Source organism: Chrysemys picta, chromosome 6 (assembly GCF_011386835.1).
Source record: "Chrysemys picta bellii isolate R12L10 chromosome 6, ASM1138683v2, whole genome shotgun sequence".
In the NCBI taxonomy this organism is placed as follows: domain Eukaryota; kingdom Metazoa; phylum Chordata; order Testudines; family Emydidae; genus Chrysemys; species Chrysemys picta.
This window is the reverse complement of record NC_088796.1, coordinates 49,232,132-49,250,871: the sequence shown is the minus strand read 5'-3', so window position 1 is coordinate 49,250,871 and position 18,740 is coordinate 49,232,132. Positions and strand designations below refer to the sequence as shown.

Here is an 18,740-nt window from a genome sequence, read left to right as displayed (position 1 = left end):
AGAAGATAGACATTGGATGAGGGAAGAGGTTTAACATACAAACAGCGGGAACAATGTCATGGCAAAAAAAGTCATGCTAGTTTATTAGTTCCATGGGTACTAACGGTTTTGTTTGTTTAGTTTTTTTAGGGTGGGTTTACTTAGAAGGGGATCAGCTAAATGGAAAGCAAAGGGAAGGGGAGGGGGCAGAGCAGGGGAGAAGAGGGGTAGGTATGGAGTGAAGCTGAGGGGGAAGACTATGAAGGAGAGGTCTGGAGCAAACAGCACAAGGCAGAGAAAGTACAGTCAAAACTGTAGAAAGTTCTCGGAATGGCCAAATGCCCAAAGGTCCCTGCTTTGGCTGCTTCCATCCCTACTAGCTGGAGTCTCTGGCTGGCTCCACTCTGCAGTTTTCTCCTAAGGTCACATGGGGAGTTGGGGGACAGAAGGGGAGGTACTACCTGATCCTAGTGCCCCCTTAGTAAGGGTGTCTCCCCTACATAGTTCTGGGTCCTGCCGAGCACTGGAGAGAGGGATGTCTTTGGCTGGTCCCCATTTGACACCCATCCTGTCCCAATGCAGCAGTCTCTGCTTTGGCTACTTCTGCCCTGCCCATGCTTGCTGGAGTCAGTGGCTGCCTGACTGCACTCTGCAGTTTTTTCCCCAAGTAGTCTAGCACAGGAACAGTCACATTTAGAAATATCTGTATTAAACTTGTGTTGCTTTTTCTGTCTTTTTCCAGGAGTTATTTGTTGTATATACAAAAGCTTTAGAAATTTGTTATTGTACAGTATTACTGTATGTGTACAAATTGTGATGTAGAAAAGATTTTGAAAAGTGTCTCATAATAATAATAACAGGTTTCAGAGTAGCAGCCGTGTTAGTCTGTATCCTCAAAAAGAACAGGACTACTTGTGGCACCTTAGAGACTAACAAATTTATTAGAGCATAAGCTTTCGTGGGCTACAAACCACTTATGCATCCGAAGTCTCTAGGGTGCCACAAGTACTCCTGTTCTTTTTGATAATAATAATAATAATAATAATTTCAAAATGCCCTAATTGTACTCCTTGCAAGATCTGGACCTAAGTGTTCTTAGCTATTGAAGCTGTGAATGCTGCCTGAATTTATGTAGCAAACATGTAATTCTAGGGCACCTCATTTGCCTTTCAGACATGATAAATAAAACACTAAACATGCTGCCTTAGTCCCAAAGGTCCCTCTGCAGTCTACAGAATTGTAGTGTGATGGCTGTCATTTTGGCCAACACATGGGGTTTGAAGTTAGGGACCTTCTGAGGTAAAAGCAGGAGCTGCTACAGTTTAAGTTAAAAGCACAAAGGTTCTGTGACTGGGACTATAGCTACTCATATCCTCTGTGGATCACCACAGAAGGGGACATGAAACATGCTTACCGTTGCACTGTAAGTGCAATCTTCAGTTAGTTTTTTCATTTAGAGACCATTCATTTAGCTTCCATGCAACACAATACCTTGCAGACTCAAGCTTTTCTTTTGGTAAATTATTTCTTTGCCGTTATTATATCCTGCCTATTTTCTTGCTTAAAATATCCATTTGCTTCCAAAAAGAAAATCTACTTGTTGACTACGACTTTAGTATGAAGACTCTGTTCTCACATCAGTTGTTTTTTCTGTCCATTCCTAAAGAGTTTTCCTATTCCATATTGTAGGTGACCTTAATCCCAACCCATGATTCAGAAGTGATGAGGGAATGGTACCAAGAGACCCATGAGAAACAGCAGGACCTCAACATCATGGTTTTGGCAAGCAGCAGCACTGTTGTTATGCAAGATGAATCTTTCCCTGCATGCAAGATTGAACTGTAGAAACAAGGCCATACACAACAACATTAAACTTTATTTCCAGAAAATCTTCAGTTTGAAAATACCTTTTCTAAAAATTCAACCCATCTAATTCAACTGCTGAACTATATACCTGCCAAATGCTATACTGTGTCACGGTGATGCAAGTCACTAATATTTTTCAGTCTTTGCTGATTGCTAAGGGAAATAACGGTATTCCCAAAGTAGGGTTCAGATTACTGCAAAATTACAGATCCTGGTTCATCTCCGCTGAACATTTGGAAACCATGCACTAGCAAACCCAACTGACTTCTGCCAGGTAGAGGCATTTGCCCTCGAAAGAAACACAAAGAGAGAGAGAGAGAAATAGAGAGAGGGGTAGGAGGAGAAAGTATAAATAATTGGGTCTGCATTAGTCTCACGGCAATAGATGTATTGCTTACTGCAGTCTGCTTATGCTCTCACATGAAAAGAAAGTTTTAAATTTGTATCAGTCTGAGTTATAGGATAGGGGGCCTTAGTTTACAAAATTATGTGAACTAATAATAAAAGGAAACTGAATGTGGCTTTGAAGGGACATAAGATCTAAACACTCATTAGCCATTAACTAATTTGAACTCTGCATACTAACATAACATAATTATCATAGACTAAATATGCAAGTAGTTTGAACCCCATTCAGAACTCTAAAACTTTTCTTTTAACATGCAAATATGTTGGTCTAAGGCATGCTCCCAGTGAATATCTATTTAGTCCACTCAGAATCGACAAACCTGCATGCTTAAACACCTAAGTCAACAGCCAATTTACTGAAGCAAAATACCAAAGCAGTTGGGGAGTATATACAGTAGACAAATTGCCTTAGAAAGTGACTTGAATGTACAAAGATACTTAATGCACTTATTTTTTAATGTGAGACAGCAAGTTTATAAAACATCTGTTTAGGATTATAGTTACACCAGTAAAGAAGTGTGAGTGTGCATGTGTGGTACTAGAAGCCTATCTGATTGGTCAAACAGCTTGGTACTATGAATTATGTATGTTGGCTGAACACTTCATTGGTACACCTGGACAGCTCGAAAAAACAAGACAAGCATTTTTGAAAGCTGCTTTTGTACTGCGGAAGCAAGATTGAAGTGGTGTCCAGTATCAGAAATGCAAAACTTAGTGAAACACAGTATATTGAAAAAGGTTCTCAGCGAGTCTGTACAGTATTTTACCTTCCTTTGTCTTACGTTATTTTATTTGTTAATTTAAGAGTGAATATGGGAACAAATGTATAGAAGAATTTTTTTTAGCTCTGTGTGAACTTTTAATAGATGACTTTTTAACAAAAGTTTTTGTTTACAGGAAAATGCAAAGAAAAAAATTTCAGGTGAAGGCAATTTTTTTTAATAGTTTTGTAAGAAATACATAATGTTGTTTGAGGTTCTGGTGAGAATGAAGTATGATATTGCAGTAACATATTTATTGAAAACATTTAACTGCCAAGAATTTTTGGGGAAAATCCCTAATGATTAAATTAATCTATTAGTGCTCACAAAAAATAGGAGCTGAAATGCCAGTTGACTGCTTTTTACAAAGTGGTAGTTAGACTCACAGTTCTCCCAAGATCTTTAAAAAGATTGAAAAAAGCAACAATTACCATAAATTAGCCAAGCAGGGTTTTTTTTGGGGGGGGGTTGTTTTTTGGGGGGTGAGGGGGAGGGGTCTTGGTTTTCTTTGTGTGTGTGTGTGTGTGTGTGTGTGTGGTTTTTTTTTTCTGTAAAGTGTTCCCAGTGTCTACAGATCATTTCCAAAAGTACAGCATACAGATCAGTTCCACTATTAAAGAAAGTTTGGACTCTTAAGTCTTGGAAGATTTACCACTATAGAAAATATTGTTACATTTCAGTTTGCAGACTTGTACATCAGAATTTAAATAAGGTAAAGAAAGGCCTCCTAAATGGAGATTTGTGCTGGTCTGTACAATTCACATTTATGATAGGCTTTGAGTTCCACTAGGTAGTTAACAATGACCTCATTTTATTTTCTTTACGTATTATGTATTTTAAATGTTAACATTGTTAGTTTATTTTTGTTTGATAGGTGTATGTTTGCACTGCTAATTTTTTTTTTTTAATACTACTTCAGAGCCCTTTAAATCTGGGCCCTTGTAGCCCATTTAATGCTGTGAATTACTGTTTGTCATATGTGGGTGGGGGTTGTTTTAATATTTTTGTTAGATATCATTAGCAATGCTATTATTTATTGGTCTACCTTTTAGATCCTTGAAAATAACTCAGAATGATTTTGATACAAAAGACAAAGGGAAATGTATTGTGAAAACAAGCGGAATTTGCTGAGCTCATAATCATTTACTTAACATTTATTTTGTCTTTGAAGTGAAAGGCAAAATATTTTATTAGCTGATTTGGCAGAATATTGTATTATTTCTACCACAATTCTTTCTGATTTGTCTACTCTCTCATGTATGTAAGATTTCAAACTTTTTGGGTTCGGGGAGCAAATTCCAGACGCTCCCAAAACTGGAAGTAGTTTGTTTCTCCACTTTGATAGAAAATCTAATGAGCAATGATCTCGAGACTGATCTTATACCAATGTAAATCAGGAGTAGCTTCATTGAAATTGAGGGTAAATTAGTACAAATTAAATCAGAAACAAGCTTTAAATTTCTAACACCCCAAGTAAATTTGTAACAGCTCAAATAATTGTTTTACTTAAAAAAAAAAAAAAAAGCCAGTTTCAGCCAATCTTAAATTGTACATTGATTTTTTGCTGCTACAGAATTTTTTTTTAAAGTCAGCTGTTTTGAATCAGCTGGCATTGTTCCTATAAGATATTGTAATACTTGTTCCATCCACTCTTCTAAATGACAACCAAGGCTGAGAGTTATTAACTTCCCAATTAGCTCCTCTTGCCCTTAATGCCTTTCCTGCCTGTGTAACTAATCTAATTGTGCTAGTCATAGTCATACACAATTAGTTTAGTAACAGTCATCAAAATGTACCATGTACGTTAATGGTGAGTGCTGTTGATCAGCACAGATTTCTAGGAGCATGGTTTGATATTGATTACTCTAATTATAAAGGTTCAATATTTGAGTGTAAAGAACACTCTACTTAAATGATGTTGTTACCCATGACAACATTCCCAATCATGACCTTTATGGTAGTACTGCACTGCTGAATAAAATTCAATGAAGAATTAACATTGGAGATCACATCCATTTCCAAGCCTAAACAGATCCCCTTGCATGCCTTCTCAAAGTCTCATGCTGGGGCTGACTACATTGTCTCTTTCCTTTAATTCCATCTCCCATAGAGTTCACTCTGGTGAATGGATCCAATTGTGTATATGGGTTTTTTAAAATTGTCTCCAATAGCTTATATGGTTTAGGAGCCTTCCAGTACTCATTTGCTAAGATCTAATAGTTTTGTTAATGGAATTTTCCACCCTTCCCACTGCAAGAAATTCAGCTGCGAGGAACAATTACTGTGCATTTTTGAAATTTCTGTCATATGCCTCTTTATTCATCTGTCACCGGAGGTACTTGCTTAGTGATGACATTTTGAGAGAAATGGTAATTTTTTTGGTCTGGATTTATTAGAAAAGGAAAAACTATAATGTTTACACTTGAAAGAAACTGTAAGCTTTCATCTTTTCACTTAATAATTGAACAAAAACACAAAGCAAACTAGTGACAAGCATTTCTTTGAATGCAATTATGTTATTCACCTGATTAAAAATGTTTGCTATTTAAACAAAAATCTGTTTGTTGTGACTTTACAAAAAAAATCAAATAACTAAATAAAAAGGCAGCATAAAAATATTGAAAAGGAAGAAAAAAGGGAAAAAAAGCTTCTCTGCACTTAGCTAGCTAGGCGCTCCAGATGACAGGAGCTATCCATAAAATTCATTCAAGACTGGGCTGTAATCACAACAGTAGAAGAGCGATTATGAAGTACAATGTGCTTTCACATGTTTGCATGCAGCCATATATCTTCCAAACTATGGAAAGAAACAGTCTTGTTGCCAGCTGAGAAGCACCTCACACACTCCTCTCTCTTGTTCTGAATGGTGTTTGTATCAGTCTGCAGCTGTGTATGGTAATATGTCTTATAATCCTGCATCACTTCTATTCTATCCAGTCATATCTAATGTAGAAAAATAGTTTCCAGTGAAAGTAATATGTAGTGCTTTTATGATATTTGTGTGCAATATCCCCTCTTCCATTGAGGATATTTGATGTAAAGGAAACAAACTCAGTTCCACAATAAAATACAAAAGTGATGAAGTGGTGTTGGTATGTTTCTTGTCTTTGTATTGTGTGAATTTATGAATTTGCCAGACTACCTGTTAGATTTTACAGCCAAAAATCTAACAAACGTGATTATAATTATTTCCATTTTACAGATGGGGAAATTGAGGCAGAGTGAAGTCACTTGCCCAAGATCACCCCTCAGGCCTATGACAGAGATGAAAATAGACCCGAGGTCTCTTATGTCCCAGTCCAGTGCCCTACCTACTAGGCCATATTACATTATAAAAAACTATATATTAGAATCCAATATTTTATTGAGTCCAGGGACTGTTAGCTTACTAGTTTAACGCTGGGATCTTTTCAGGTAAACTTTTAACTTAAACGGTATTTCTCAAATAGGACAGTTGCTTATTCTTAACCAAACAATTTGTTAATTAATCCAGAACCACATTAATGTATAACCAATAGTTCACCACTCAAATACAGACACAACCAATTGTGTGTACTACATAATACAGTCTTGCAAGCAGTTGTAACCGACTACAATTGAGACTCAGCAGTTATATCAAGGAAATGTGCAAATTACCAAGATTTCTTAATACATTTAGTAATGATCATCAATTCTTTAATACTAGCACATTTATCACACTTTCATGGGTGCACTTGTCTTTAAGGCATATTGAAGAGTGGTTACTTCTCTGTGACTAAACTGGTCCAAAAGGGACAAGTTCAGAATATTAAAAGCAATTGCTTCAAGTTATTGTTTTCAAGCTCTCTTAGAATCTAAAATATGGTTACTTGAGGTCTCACTAGAGAGTGTAGACTCAGCAAGATAACCTACACTTATTTATGTTAATAGAAGGGGAAATACAATCTTGGGAATGAAATCTCACCACTTCTTCATGTTATCCTCTTAATCCTGGGAAGGTGGAGATTCCTTCCACACAGCTGGTCTAAGCATCGGTCACACTTGGGATTCTGCAGCTTCTTGTGGTGGGTTGACTCAACTCCCTTGAGCACATGGTGACCTCACTTTGTATATCTTAGTTTCAGGGCTCATAGGAAAGGGCCACTCTCTGATTCCTATTGGACATGTGCCAAGTGGGTCCCAGATTTCCCCTCTCTTAGTTTCTTTGCTGCTTACATTAGCATCTTGAAGATGGCGTTGATTTATAACAAATTTCCTCAATCCTTTTCTTATTGGAGGTTTTTTAAGTCTGATTCATTTCAAGGATTGCATTTCATTATTTGCCCCTACTATCAGTTGGGATTCCCTCCCGCCCTTAAGCAATTTCTGTTAATATTCTTCTGTTAATATTCCAGAGTTATACCCTGGTTTATATCTTTCAATATTTATTCTTTCTTGTGCCTGACAATTCCTATTACTTCTAGAATGCAACAATTATTTACAATGAAAACCAGCAAAATTCTTATAATGATCTAAATTTGGAGGAGACACTCCATACATTCTTTGATTATACTAAGCATTTCACATTGTTTGGAACCTAAAAAAGAATGAGACATTTTCCACATATAGAAGTATATAGATCTAACTCACAAGGCAGACAAATGTGCAGATTCTAATTAGGGGTGAAGAATAGATTATTCATAGTATATTTGATTTACAAGAAAACAGTGTATAGTTTGTAATTGGAGTGAAAATTTGGCTTGGATTTCTTGGGGTAACAGTTTGCCCAATTTGACCTTCAATCTTATAGGCTCATTTCTAGTTTGTTTAACTTGCAACTTACCCACCCATTTCTTCTTGATCCACTCAAAGTGCAATGGGTCACTTGCAGAGAAAAGTGGGGTATCACTCTTGTTTCATAACTTGGAGTTTTTTAGCTAGGCTGGGAGGAAGAAAAGGGTTTATACATATGCAGATAATGAAAGGATCTTGCCTAGCTGATAATGCCCCCATTTAGCCATTTTAGTTTCTATAGTTGGGCAGGGGAATGCACAACCTTGGCTGATCTGTGGCTCCTTAGACAAAGTGGCTCATGTGATATGTGATAAGTGCTGTGAACCATTTTCCTGTTGTTTTCATAGGAGGATCCTATTTTGGGCTATACAGGTGGGATAGCTTTTCTAATTTTTGAAGGCCAGAAGGCATCATTAGTTGTAAATCATTCAAGGCATATTAGTCCCATACAGTGTACATCTGTATTTGTAAGTTTTCCCTTTTCTTGAATCACACTCATCCAATACATGGGTTTGTTGTCAACATATGGGTTGTCAGTGTTTGAATTTTAGATGTTTGTTCCTTTTACATATTAAAAAAAATGAGAATCTTATCTCTACTTAGAAATCAAAAAATATATACAGATATTACTTTTATACTGAACTATAAAACAGTTCTATATTATACTACAATGTGGTTTTTCTTGCTTCCATTGCAATCCATAAGAGTTTTCCATTATTGGGTACAGCATATGATAAAATACATTTTAAAATTACCGTATCAGGTAGCAAATTATGCTATATCTGTTTTAGCTCTTGCTGATTTGAAAAGAGGTGATCTTTTCAAAACCAGTTAGTTGTCTCCTAGACCAACAAAATAGTGTTTTAAAACTCCATGATAACTAAATTGATTGTTCAGAAGTCTCAATGAGAATGAATGGAGTCAATTACAATGACATTTTTGGGGAAACTAGAACTCAAGATGACAGTATCTCAAAAGAATCAATATTATTTTTTCTGGCCCAACCCTTGTAAATGGTTGAGTGGTCCTCAACACCGAGGAGGATCAGGCCCTCCACTTTTAGAATATGTTTGCATTTTGCCAGTGTTATTTGCTATTGTAGTATGGAGTGCAACAGCAAAGGGGGACATGATAACCCTCTGTTTATTTGAAGGGTGTTCCACCACAGATGGAGTGGTAGAAGGGATGGGTAAGGTAAGTAGAAGTAATGGGCTGAAATGAATGAAAACTAACAAAGAAAATGTTCCTGATGGAGAGATCTATCAGACTGTGAAGTAATCTCCCATAGGAAGAGGAGGAAGCTCCATTGCTTGAGACATTTAAATAAGACAAGACAAAGCTCTAGAAAATACACTATAGGGAACAATCCTCACTCTCAGTCTCAAGGGGATGCACTGGGTGTCCTAACAGGTCCTTTCTAGCTCTAACTTCTATGATTTCACCATTAAGCTATTATGTTCATAAAATATACAAATACATTTTCTGTAGCATGAGCTGGCTTGAGCATGGCAGCGTGAGAGCAAAATGAAGTCAATACAAGGAAAGTCAAATAATACAAATCTTGAACTTGAACCTCTAGAACGATATGCTTATATGTTCTTTGACCTATAGAAGTTTTTTTCATGTTACTGAGGTGGACTAGCCTGATGTTAACACATGTACACTGAAGAAGATGCAGGACCAAATTCAATTCCCAGTTTCACTGGTGTAAATCCAAAATAAGAGCACTGATTAAAGTGGCATTACTCTGGATTTATACTGGTGTTTCTGAGCCTAACGTTTGACCCAGAGTGTTTTGCTTGGTGACGCCTGAGGCCAAGTGAATCCATTTTCCACCCCGCTGCAGACCTCATGTTGTGTTTCATAGATTATAAAGCAGCTTTTACATTTTTACTGATGTTAACTAACACATTTCTCTTCGTTGTAAAGTATTTTAAAATGCCATTGAATAGTAATAGACTGGGGTTTTCATCTCCAGATACATCTACGATTGCTTGGGTGCAGCTGAAATTGGGAAGCCATTTGCGGCTTCTCAATCCTGCAGCCAGCCCAGGGCCAGTGTGGCTACTATAATTTAGAGTGGTCCTGCTCTAATCCATGTCCAGTTGTCTATGCCCCTTAAGGGGGGATGAAAAGTGCCATATGCTCTCTCCTAGGGAATGTCCTACTTTGACAATTATAGGGGGAGGCAGCATAGAAGTCGTCCATACGCATTCTAGGCCAGCTAGAGACTACCCCAAGTCAAGGGTTTCCCGAGGCTGTAAAATTTCAACTTATTGTCATAGGGTGGCTATAGAGATAAGGAGCCTGTTTTCATTGTTACCACACCATACACACTCTTGAAAAGAGAGCTCAATTAAAGTGCTATGCCAAGCACGAGCCTGCTGCTAACAGCTTGGCTGCTGATGCACAAACATGGAAAGAAACAAGGCAAAGCTGTACAGTGAGGCCTGTCTCTAAACAACATGGGAGCATATTTTAAAGATTCAGAGGCAAGCCTGGATATTTTGTTGTCTTTCTGCTTTAGCTCAGCAAACATCTAAGGAGTGGTTAAAACTCGGTAGTGAATATACGATACTGGATTTTAATTTTTTTTCTAGTCCTAAGGAAAATATTTTTCACATGGCCCAGTACTGCTTGAGCCTCCCTTAATGGGGTAAAGCCTCCTGTGAAGAGCTCCAGTCTGCCCCTTTGAGAAATACTGTCACAGAAAGAGAGACATTTTGTTATTGGTGAGAACCATAGTCCCACTTAGCCCCTCTTCTGCATCTCAGCAGGCAGTTATACTGTATTTTTACTACCTGAGTAGCTTCCATAGTCTTCCTTCATGGTGATGATCTTTGGCCATGTTCTGCCCTCAATTCCTAACTCCAACTCCCCTGGAGTATGGCGTCCTTAGTGAAAAGCAGCCCCTAACCTCTACCCTAAACATCTGCCTCCATTTTGACATGCACATTTTTCTCAAACCCAATGTCTGCTAAAACAAAGCTGAACGCCCTCAACTTGTCTTGGCTTCACTGGAAACTTTTGACTGCAATGGGAATGCAGAGCACTAGGCAACTTGTAAGATCTGAACAGACCTTGGCTTCAGCATTTTAAGTATTTCTAAACCGTGATATGATTTTGTATTTCTCTTTTTTAAATGTTGAGAAGATGTGCTCTTGAACCGCTAAATAATGCACAACTATATCAACAATCCAGAAAAGTGGCTCATTGGTTTGCTTGGTCTTGATTCCTCACTGGTGTGCGAATAGTTTTCATAGGTTAATACCCCAAGGCAGCTGCTTCTGTAAAACCTTAACAATCACACACTGATACGCATGGAGTCAGAGTGTGCTTGTGTGTCTGCTATAACTTCACGAGCAGAAGGGTCACACAAATCATGGTTTACACCTGGCTCGCACTGAGGAGCAATGCTTGAGCAGATTGCAGCCCAATCCATCACCTGTATTCACAAAATATGCAGAAAGGATACCTGAAACAGATGGAATTAATAATCCCAATAGTTCACTGTAAATACCTAACAATTGAGGTATGTGCTGTTTTTATGTCTCATATACCTGTTTAGATTCATAAACTGATTGCAACTCGGCTTTTATCAATTTGGTATTATCTCAAGCCAGCTGTGCTATTTATGACAAACAGCTGAAGGTAAACTGAAGCAGCCCTCCTAAATACTTTAATATTAACCTCATGCACCCACAAGTCAGGATTTCCAACAGGAGTTTATGGTTCCAAGCACTCACTAATTGTATTAGAGATGAGCTGGTCTCAGTGGTTCCATTCCAAATTCAACTTAAGGCAGACACTTGACAAGAAGCTGAATAAACAAGCTATGCTGAAAGCTAAATTTTGTTTTGACGTTCAGAAATGTATAGCTGGAGGTTTGAGATATTGTTGCTGGCAGGGAAGAGGGCATCTGTATGTTAAAGCAGGATTTTTTAAACGAAATATTGAACTACAGTTTATATTTTTATAGCAATTTTCAAATTGGCTATTATGAATATACCTATTAGAGCTGTATGAATAATTTGTAATTACTGGAATGTTGTATATTTTTCTGTGGGCAGATTGTCCAATTCTCTTTGATCGATTCCCTATTTGAAATTATTCCCTGAGCTATTTTCTGTGAATAATTTTTGCTCTGTAGCTCACTCACAAGCAGCTTATTGCAAATATTCCAATTCAGGCTGTGCCTCAGCTAAGTCAGAGGTAGGTGGTTGTTTTTTTCCTCAGTGGGGGAGGTTAATTCTCACAATCAGGTTTCCTGTGTAAATGCTCGTGACAAATACATTTAAAGTCACTTTCTGAAAATCTACTCAAATATTCACCCAGGGCTAGATTTGTCACTCTAACTCAAGTTCAGTAGCACCTTACTACTCAGAAAGTCCCGCTGAAACCAATGGGCCTACTCGCAGAATAAGCTACTCTTCAGGGGGTGTGATCTTGCACCCATTGAAGTCAATGGCAAACCTCTCATTGACTTCAGTGGTGCAGGATCAGACCCAGTGTGAGTACAAGGGGATCGATGGCTCTCAATATGTGCCCTTCCCTGTCAGTAAACTCCTTTGCTAGAATATTCACACACATAAGTGGGGCAAACACAGCCAAAGCAAAATCACTAAAATATTCGAACTACCGCTGGTGGAAATGTACGTAGGCTTTGCCCAGCTCTCATACCTACTTTTCATATACACAGGGCTGCCCAGAGGATTCAGGGGGCCTGGGGCAAAGCGGGGGAGCAGACATAAAAAAAAGGCGCCACCCGCTGCAGCGCTTGTACTCACCGGGCAGCGCTCCGAATCTGTGGCGGGTCCTTCACTTGCTCCGCGTCTTCAGCAGCACTAAAGGACCCGTCGCCGAAATGCCGCCGAAGACCTGGAGCGACTGATGGGCCCGCTGCCGAAGTGCCGCCGAAGACCCAGACCACCGCCAGGTGAGTAGCCAGGGAAGGGATTCTCGGCCAGGGCTCGCGGGGCCCCTGCGGGGCCCAGGGCCTGGGGCAAATTGCCCCACTTGCCCCCCCCCCCCTCTGGGTGGCCCTGCATATACAACTGTCATTACTAGATTGATCTTCAGGGTAAGGGTTCCCTTCACTGTAAACTGAGAAGTATTGTTTAAGTTGCCATGACCTGGGCCCAGGGTTCTGTGATTCCCTTTTAAACTGGTGACTTCAGAAGCACCTGTAAATTACCTGAAAATAGGGGAGAGGGTCTTGTTTAATGGATCAGCTTCCCTGGAAACCTCTGAGACTCTGGAGAGATGGCTCCAGCCCTTCAGGAAGGCTGATCCATAGTTTAATTGTTTCTTTATCTCCACCATAGCATCTGCTGCAGTCGACTCAGAGGAACTCTTTGGGTTCACAGCTGGTGACAGGCAGTGGCGGATTAACTCGCAGGTCCCCAGGCTCTGTGCACAGGGGGTCCCAGAAAATTTGGGGACCCCTGGGGCATGGGGGGCCCAAATGTTCTTTGTGACCAGGGCCCCAATAAATCTTAATCTGCCTCGGGTGACAGGGTTAGCTGAGTGTTTCTCATGGAAAGGAATGTTAGCACTACTTTGTGTTGCAGATTAAGCGAGCTGTAGCAGGGGGAGCAGAGCTGCGCTTGGTGGGAGCAAATGGAGTCTTCTCTGATGGAGCTTTGGCCAGGCTTGCTAGCTGAAGTGCTGCATGTGCACACAAGTTACGACTGGTGGGTGAGCTACCTGCCCATTGTGGCTAATGAATGCAAGTGCGGGCACACTCGGGCCATTGCTGGAGCTGATTATTAGTATCTCCCTTCAGGAAGAAAAGATGCCAGCTGCTTTTAAGAAACACTTATTAGATTCTTGCCCAAGAACCTTTCTCTTGACATTGACAGTCTCTCCAGTTCTCAGCTTGTTGCTATCACCTTCACCGGTTATTACCCGTTCGTGGTGGTGAAGTATTATTGAGAAGGTTATGGGAAAGCCGTGCAGGTAACATCTGCAGTTCTTGGGGCTCCTCAACCAGAGCCAGTTTAATTTTCGGCTTGGGTGCCAGTTGTACAAATTAATGATCCTGGCAATGGCTGAAGCTCAGGTAGCTACAGGGATTCATTTAGATCTGTCAGGTTGCCTTCATTACCATTGGCCATGAAGAGTTGTTAACTGACTTTAACCCCTGACCATGATCTACAGAGTCTTTTTCTTTCTTTCTGAGAGATCCCAGCATGTAGTATTGGGCAATGGCTTGTCAGCCCTGGCTGGGGATCAACAGGGTTTTCTTCTCTCTTTCCTTTTTGTCAACATGCATACGAGTCTTTTAGGGTGATTAGTGAGGTGGTATTGGCAGCAGTTTCTTTTAGTCTTTGGACTAAAGACACCCAGCTTTATATGGCCTGATCTTCACCTCTTTTGACCCAGATAGCCTGGCTGAGCGTTTAGTACAGGTGAGGTGTTGAGGACTGTTACCTGGCTGAGATCAGTCCAGATAAGACTGAACTGAGGTTTGCAGTTCATAAACTAGTAACTATGCTAGAGTTTATATCAACTCCCCCCAGTGTGGAAATGTTCCCACAGTTTGTATGTAGGCTCACAGCCTGGGTGGAGGGAGGGGGCTTCTTGGAGCCCCTTGCCAGCAGATATCCAGGTAACAGCAGTTGCCAAAAATGCTTTTCATTTCATGTGTTGCAGAAGACAGCAGCATTTTCCTTCAGGTACAGAACTTGCCAGTTATCCCTGCCTTTGTCACTTTGAGGTTAGATTACTGCAGTGTGTGCTACATAGGCCCATAATTTAAGCCTATTCAGAAACTGCAGCTAGCATAGAAGGTGACTGATGCTTATTAAGTATCCTGGACTTTACACCTGTGCTAAATAATCTGCACTGGACACCAATTGATTTCCAGGTGATGTATATAATGTGCTGGTTTTACCACATAAAGCTTTGAAAGGTTTGGGCTCTGCCTACCTTTGAGATTGCTACTCCCCTGACATGGTTTCATGGCAGGGCACTAGGGTTGGTAGAGTGCCCTACACAGGGCATACTCCATGAAGGGTCCTCAGTGCAGGAGCTCACTTTTTCCCCTTGGTCCTCCAGAACCAGTTTTGATTACTTTCAAGGACATAGTTCCCTAATCCTTGGATTTGGCCAGGCTGCACTCAGTGCGGATCCATCCACAAGTCAGAGCAGCTTCAGGTCTGTTCTGGTTTGCACTGGCTGATAAAGGCCACAGGGGCTTCATCCATGTTTCCTTTTGCCCTGATTCCTCTCCCCCTACACTGGGGATTGTGTAACACCAAGCAAATCCTCCTTTTGGCTCATTAAGCCAGCTTTATGGCCCGTTTGTAGTGCCAGAAAGGCACAAAGAGGCGGCAGAGGCGGTGAAGATCTAGGCACGAGTATGAGGTAAGGATGGGGTATTTTGTCACATTAAGTTACAGCCTAAGAGGAGGATCATTCTCCACTCTCTGTGTGGGGTATTAAGCCCATACATTTCTGGTCACCAGATGCACGTTTACATATTAATCTTACTTTAACAGGTTTATGTGTTACGGTAAGTCAGTTCCATGATGGAGTGATGCAGAGCAACATTTATCTGAGCTGCAAGGGAATCAATCTATAATTTTCCTCTTGTGAATAATGGATATTGCCCTTTAGTGTTAGGGTGCAAACGAGGCAGGGAGAGCTACAGATTTGCTTACCTAATAGCAAAAGTATTTGGTGTCTGCCATGAATTTGAATCAGTGCTCTGTGTTTCAAATTAAAGAAAACTTAACTTTAACCCTCAGAATGCTGGTATTTTCCAAACACTAGCCAAACTAATGCGGTTAGACACGAAGGACTAAGTTTTATTTTATTTTTTTAGAGGAAAGGTGCCAAGTTTTGTGTAACTATGTGTGTGCAATTAAATGCCTAGACATATACACAAACTTATCACAACTCTGCCTGTGAACTAGGTGATTGTGCTTGCAGTGTCTACTGAGGCTGGCTGGTTCCCTATTTGCATGCATGATTCAATGACTGTGCATTCAAATACAGTTCGTGCTATTGTGATGTTTTCTATACTGAGTGGCTTTGGCTGATCTGTATGTTGTGTCACTGGGCACAATAATTATTTTATAAGCCTTTACAATGAAGGCTAAATCAGCATGATTTAGAAACATACTGGCAAGGGAGAAAATGTGAACGTTAGGTTAGAAAAATCTCTAATTCATTCTGCAGCTGCAGTTAAGAAGAAAACAGGATGTGAGCATGCATGGCTAGAGAGAGACAGCAGTCATAAGCAGCAGTACAATTAGTGCCAAGAAAGACATAGGTCTGGCTTCACTAAAAAACTGTTTTCAGCCTTCTAACCCACTCGTAGTAGCTTCCATAGAATGTTTTTCAAATGGGGCAGCCTGGAGCAATGAGACTTTTTAAGCTTTGAAATGAGGCGGTCAGCTTGAGAACTTCATTTTATCACTGGGGAAGAGCTGACTACAATGTGACCACTATGCAACCCTTTGTAACTGATGAGGTGCTGAATTCATTCAATTAACAAACTTCATATTCATAAAGCGCACCCAGGGCTGTATTTTTTTAAAAAGCAGCCTTGAGTTGACCAGGCCCACTTTTTAAGCAGGAGTAGCTGGTAAAATTTGCATACACAAAACCCATTTTATCCCTTGCCTAGATGCCGCGTACAGGTGCTGTCAGCTGCCGGTACGTGGCCATTGTCAGACATGGAGATGCAAATGTTTGTGCACACAGAAGAAGGCAGCGGTGAGACCATCTGAAAACCTGGGCCAAAATAGCTTATTTTGCAGATGTTGAGCAGGCAAAGCTCCTGCTGATGTTACTAGGAATCACGTATCCAGATGCTAGAAAACTGACTGCAAAATCTATCATCTGGGACATGAGCGAGGAGTAGGAGGAAGTAAATTTTAACCTAGGGAAGCAAGGGCCACACAGAGTAAGTGGCTGCTGATACTCATCTTGTTTGCCAGCTTTACACAAAGGCAGTTATTAGACCTCTGGCCCTTGAGCCATCCATCAAGAGGACTCACTTCACACTGTATTGAGCAATGTAACTGTCCTTAGATCTCTGAATTTTTTTTATTCCGCCTCACAGTTTACCCACCCTACGAGGGATGGGAGAAAAGACACAGAAGCGGGGCCCTTTGTGGCATAGTAGAATGTGTCAAAAACTATTTCTTTCCTAGAACAGGTACTGATTGCTATTTCCAAGAGAAGGGGTGAGACATTTAGGCAGGCTGCAGCCTTTAGCCGTAAATCTGTTTTAGATTCTCTGTGCTGTAGTTCACGGAGCAGGTGGTACATTAGAGATAGTGATAAGGCCTTGGGAGCGGGGGGTAGCGACTGAGGGCGATAAGAGGTGCGGGGGGCCATGAAGGGAGATTGTTGGGTTGAGGAAACATGGGGGGCACTGGTTGGGGGAAAATATAGGGGGGGTCTGTGGGTTGGAGGCACTGAAGTTGGCAGGACAGGTTGCTGAGGGATTGGGGAAGAGATGGATGGGACACTGATTTGAGGATGACAAGGGGTTTGCTGGGATTAGGGGCATGAGGGGTTGGCAGGTGCTGGTTGCTACTTAGTGTGAGAGAGCTTGATGGGCTCAACTGGGTTGGGAAAGCTGGACTAAACGTGAGTGGGGTTGTTAGAATGTCAGAGAGTTTTGGTGGTAACAGAAGAGGTTGGGGGGATTCCTTGGGTGAGGCGATTGTGGCTGGCAGGAGGGGGTTGTTGGGTCAGCGTGGGACTGTGGGGAGATATATTTGGGTGGGGATTGGTGGAAATAATGGGGCTCCAGATGGCGATTAAGTGGTTGGTTATGACTGCTAAAGCCCTAATGCCTTGGCCCTGCCTTTGTGAGGGACCATCTTCCCCCATGCCTTACTGCCACAACTACGACTGGCAAATGTGCTCAAGCGGGAGCCCCCTCCTTATAGAAGAGGGACTAGCCTTAGGGCATCATTCCAGGTGATGGCTCCAGGACCGTGGACCATAGTCCAAAACAGCCCAAATTGGGCGATCTTCCAGGGATGCTGCACAAGATCATTAATTTGATAGGGTTTAGTGGAGGATAGCGAGTTGGGGAATGGAGGTGGAAAGCACATTTCGTTGTAGCCGGCTGCATTATTTGTTCTTTGAGAGTTAGTTTTTTTGTTTTTTAGATGATGCTTGTTATAATATTAACTAACTAGCTGGACACCTAGAGGTCTCAGCGAGGTCTTTTTAAAATATTTAACTCTAAGTAAATGGAAGGCTGCTTAGTTGTGAGGGAAATGAGGAGTGGTCTTGAGCTAGGGACACTTGGGAAAGGCACTGGTCTGGCAGGCGATCAGAGTTGGAAGGAGGTGATGCTACTGATCTGTGGTGGCTCTTCAGCTCCCATTGGCCAGGAACCATGGTCAATGGGAGTTGCAGGGCAGCACCTCTGGCTGCATCGCCACCTAGGAGACGAGGAACATGTAGCTTCAGGAGAGCCCCTGAGGTAGATGTCGCCCAGAGCCCACACCCCAAAACCCCACCCGCATCCCTGCCCCAGCCTAAGCCCCTAATTTCTGGCCCCATCCTAGAACCCACACCCCCAACCACACCCCTGCCTCAGCCTGGAGCCACTGCCCACACTCCAAACCCCTCATCCCTGGCCCACCTGAGAGCCTGCACCCCAACCCTCCCCACCCTAGCACATCCTCCCACTCCCTGGCCCCACCCCAGAGCCCGCACCCACAGTCAGAGCCCTCACCCCCTCCCATACGCCAACCCCCTGCCCCAGCCCGGTGAAAATGAGTGAGGGAGTGAGGGTGGGAGAGAGTGCCCGACAGAGTGAGGGGGGATGGCATGAGCAGGGGCAGGGCCTCAGAAATGGGGTGGGGGTGGGGTGGCCAGGGTGTTCGGTTTTGTGCGATTAGAAAGTTTGCAACACTTAGCATGACAGGCTCCATATAATTGGAGAATCAGGGAGATGTATGGCAGTATCCATTGTGGCCCAGCTCAGCTTCAGCATGG

At 41.5% G+C, this 18,740-nt stretch overlaps 1 protein-coding gene across 2 annotated transcripts in view; it reads left to right on the top strand.

Annotated features, from left to right (window-relative positions):
* Positions 1-6,097, top strand: part of MAP1B (microtubule associated protein 1B) — a 120,665-nt gene extending 114,568 nt beyond the window's left edge. For both annotated transcript variants that reach the window (XM_008167501.4, XM_065550135.1), the window contains exon 7: positions 1,669-6,097. In XM_008167501.4, the coding sequence (XP_008165723.3) occupies positions 1,669-1,824 (156 nt within the window). In that variant the 3' untranslated portion in view covers positions 1,825-6,097. The remainder of the gene's footprint in view (positions 1-1,668) is intronic.
* Positions 6,098-18,740: the final 12,643 nt, after the last annotated feature.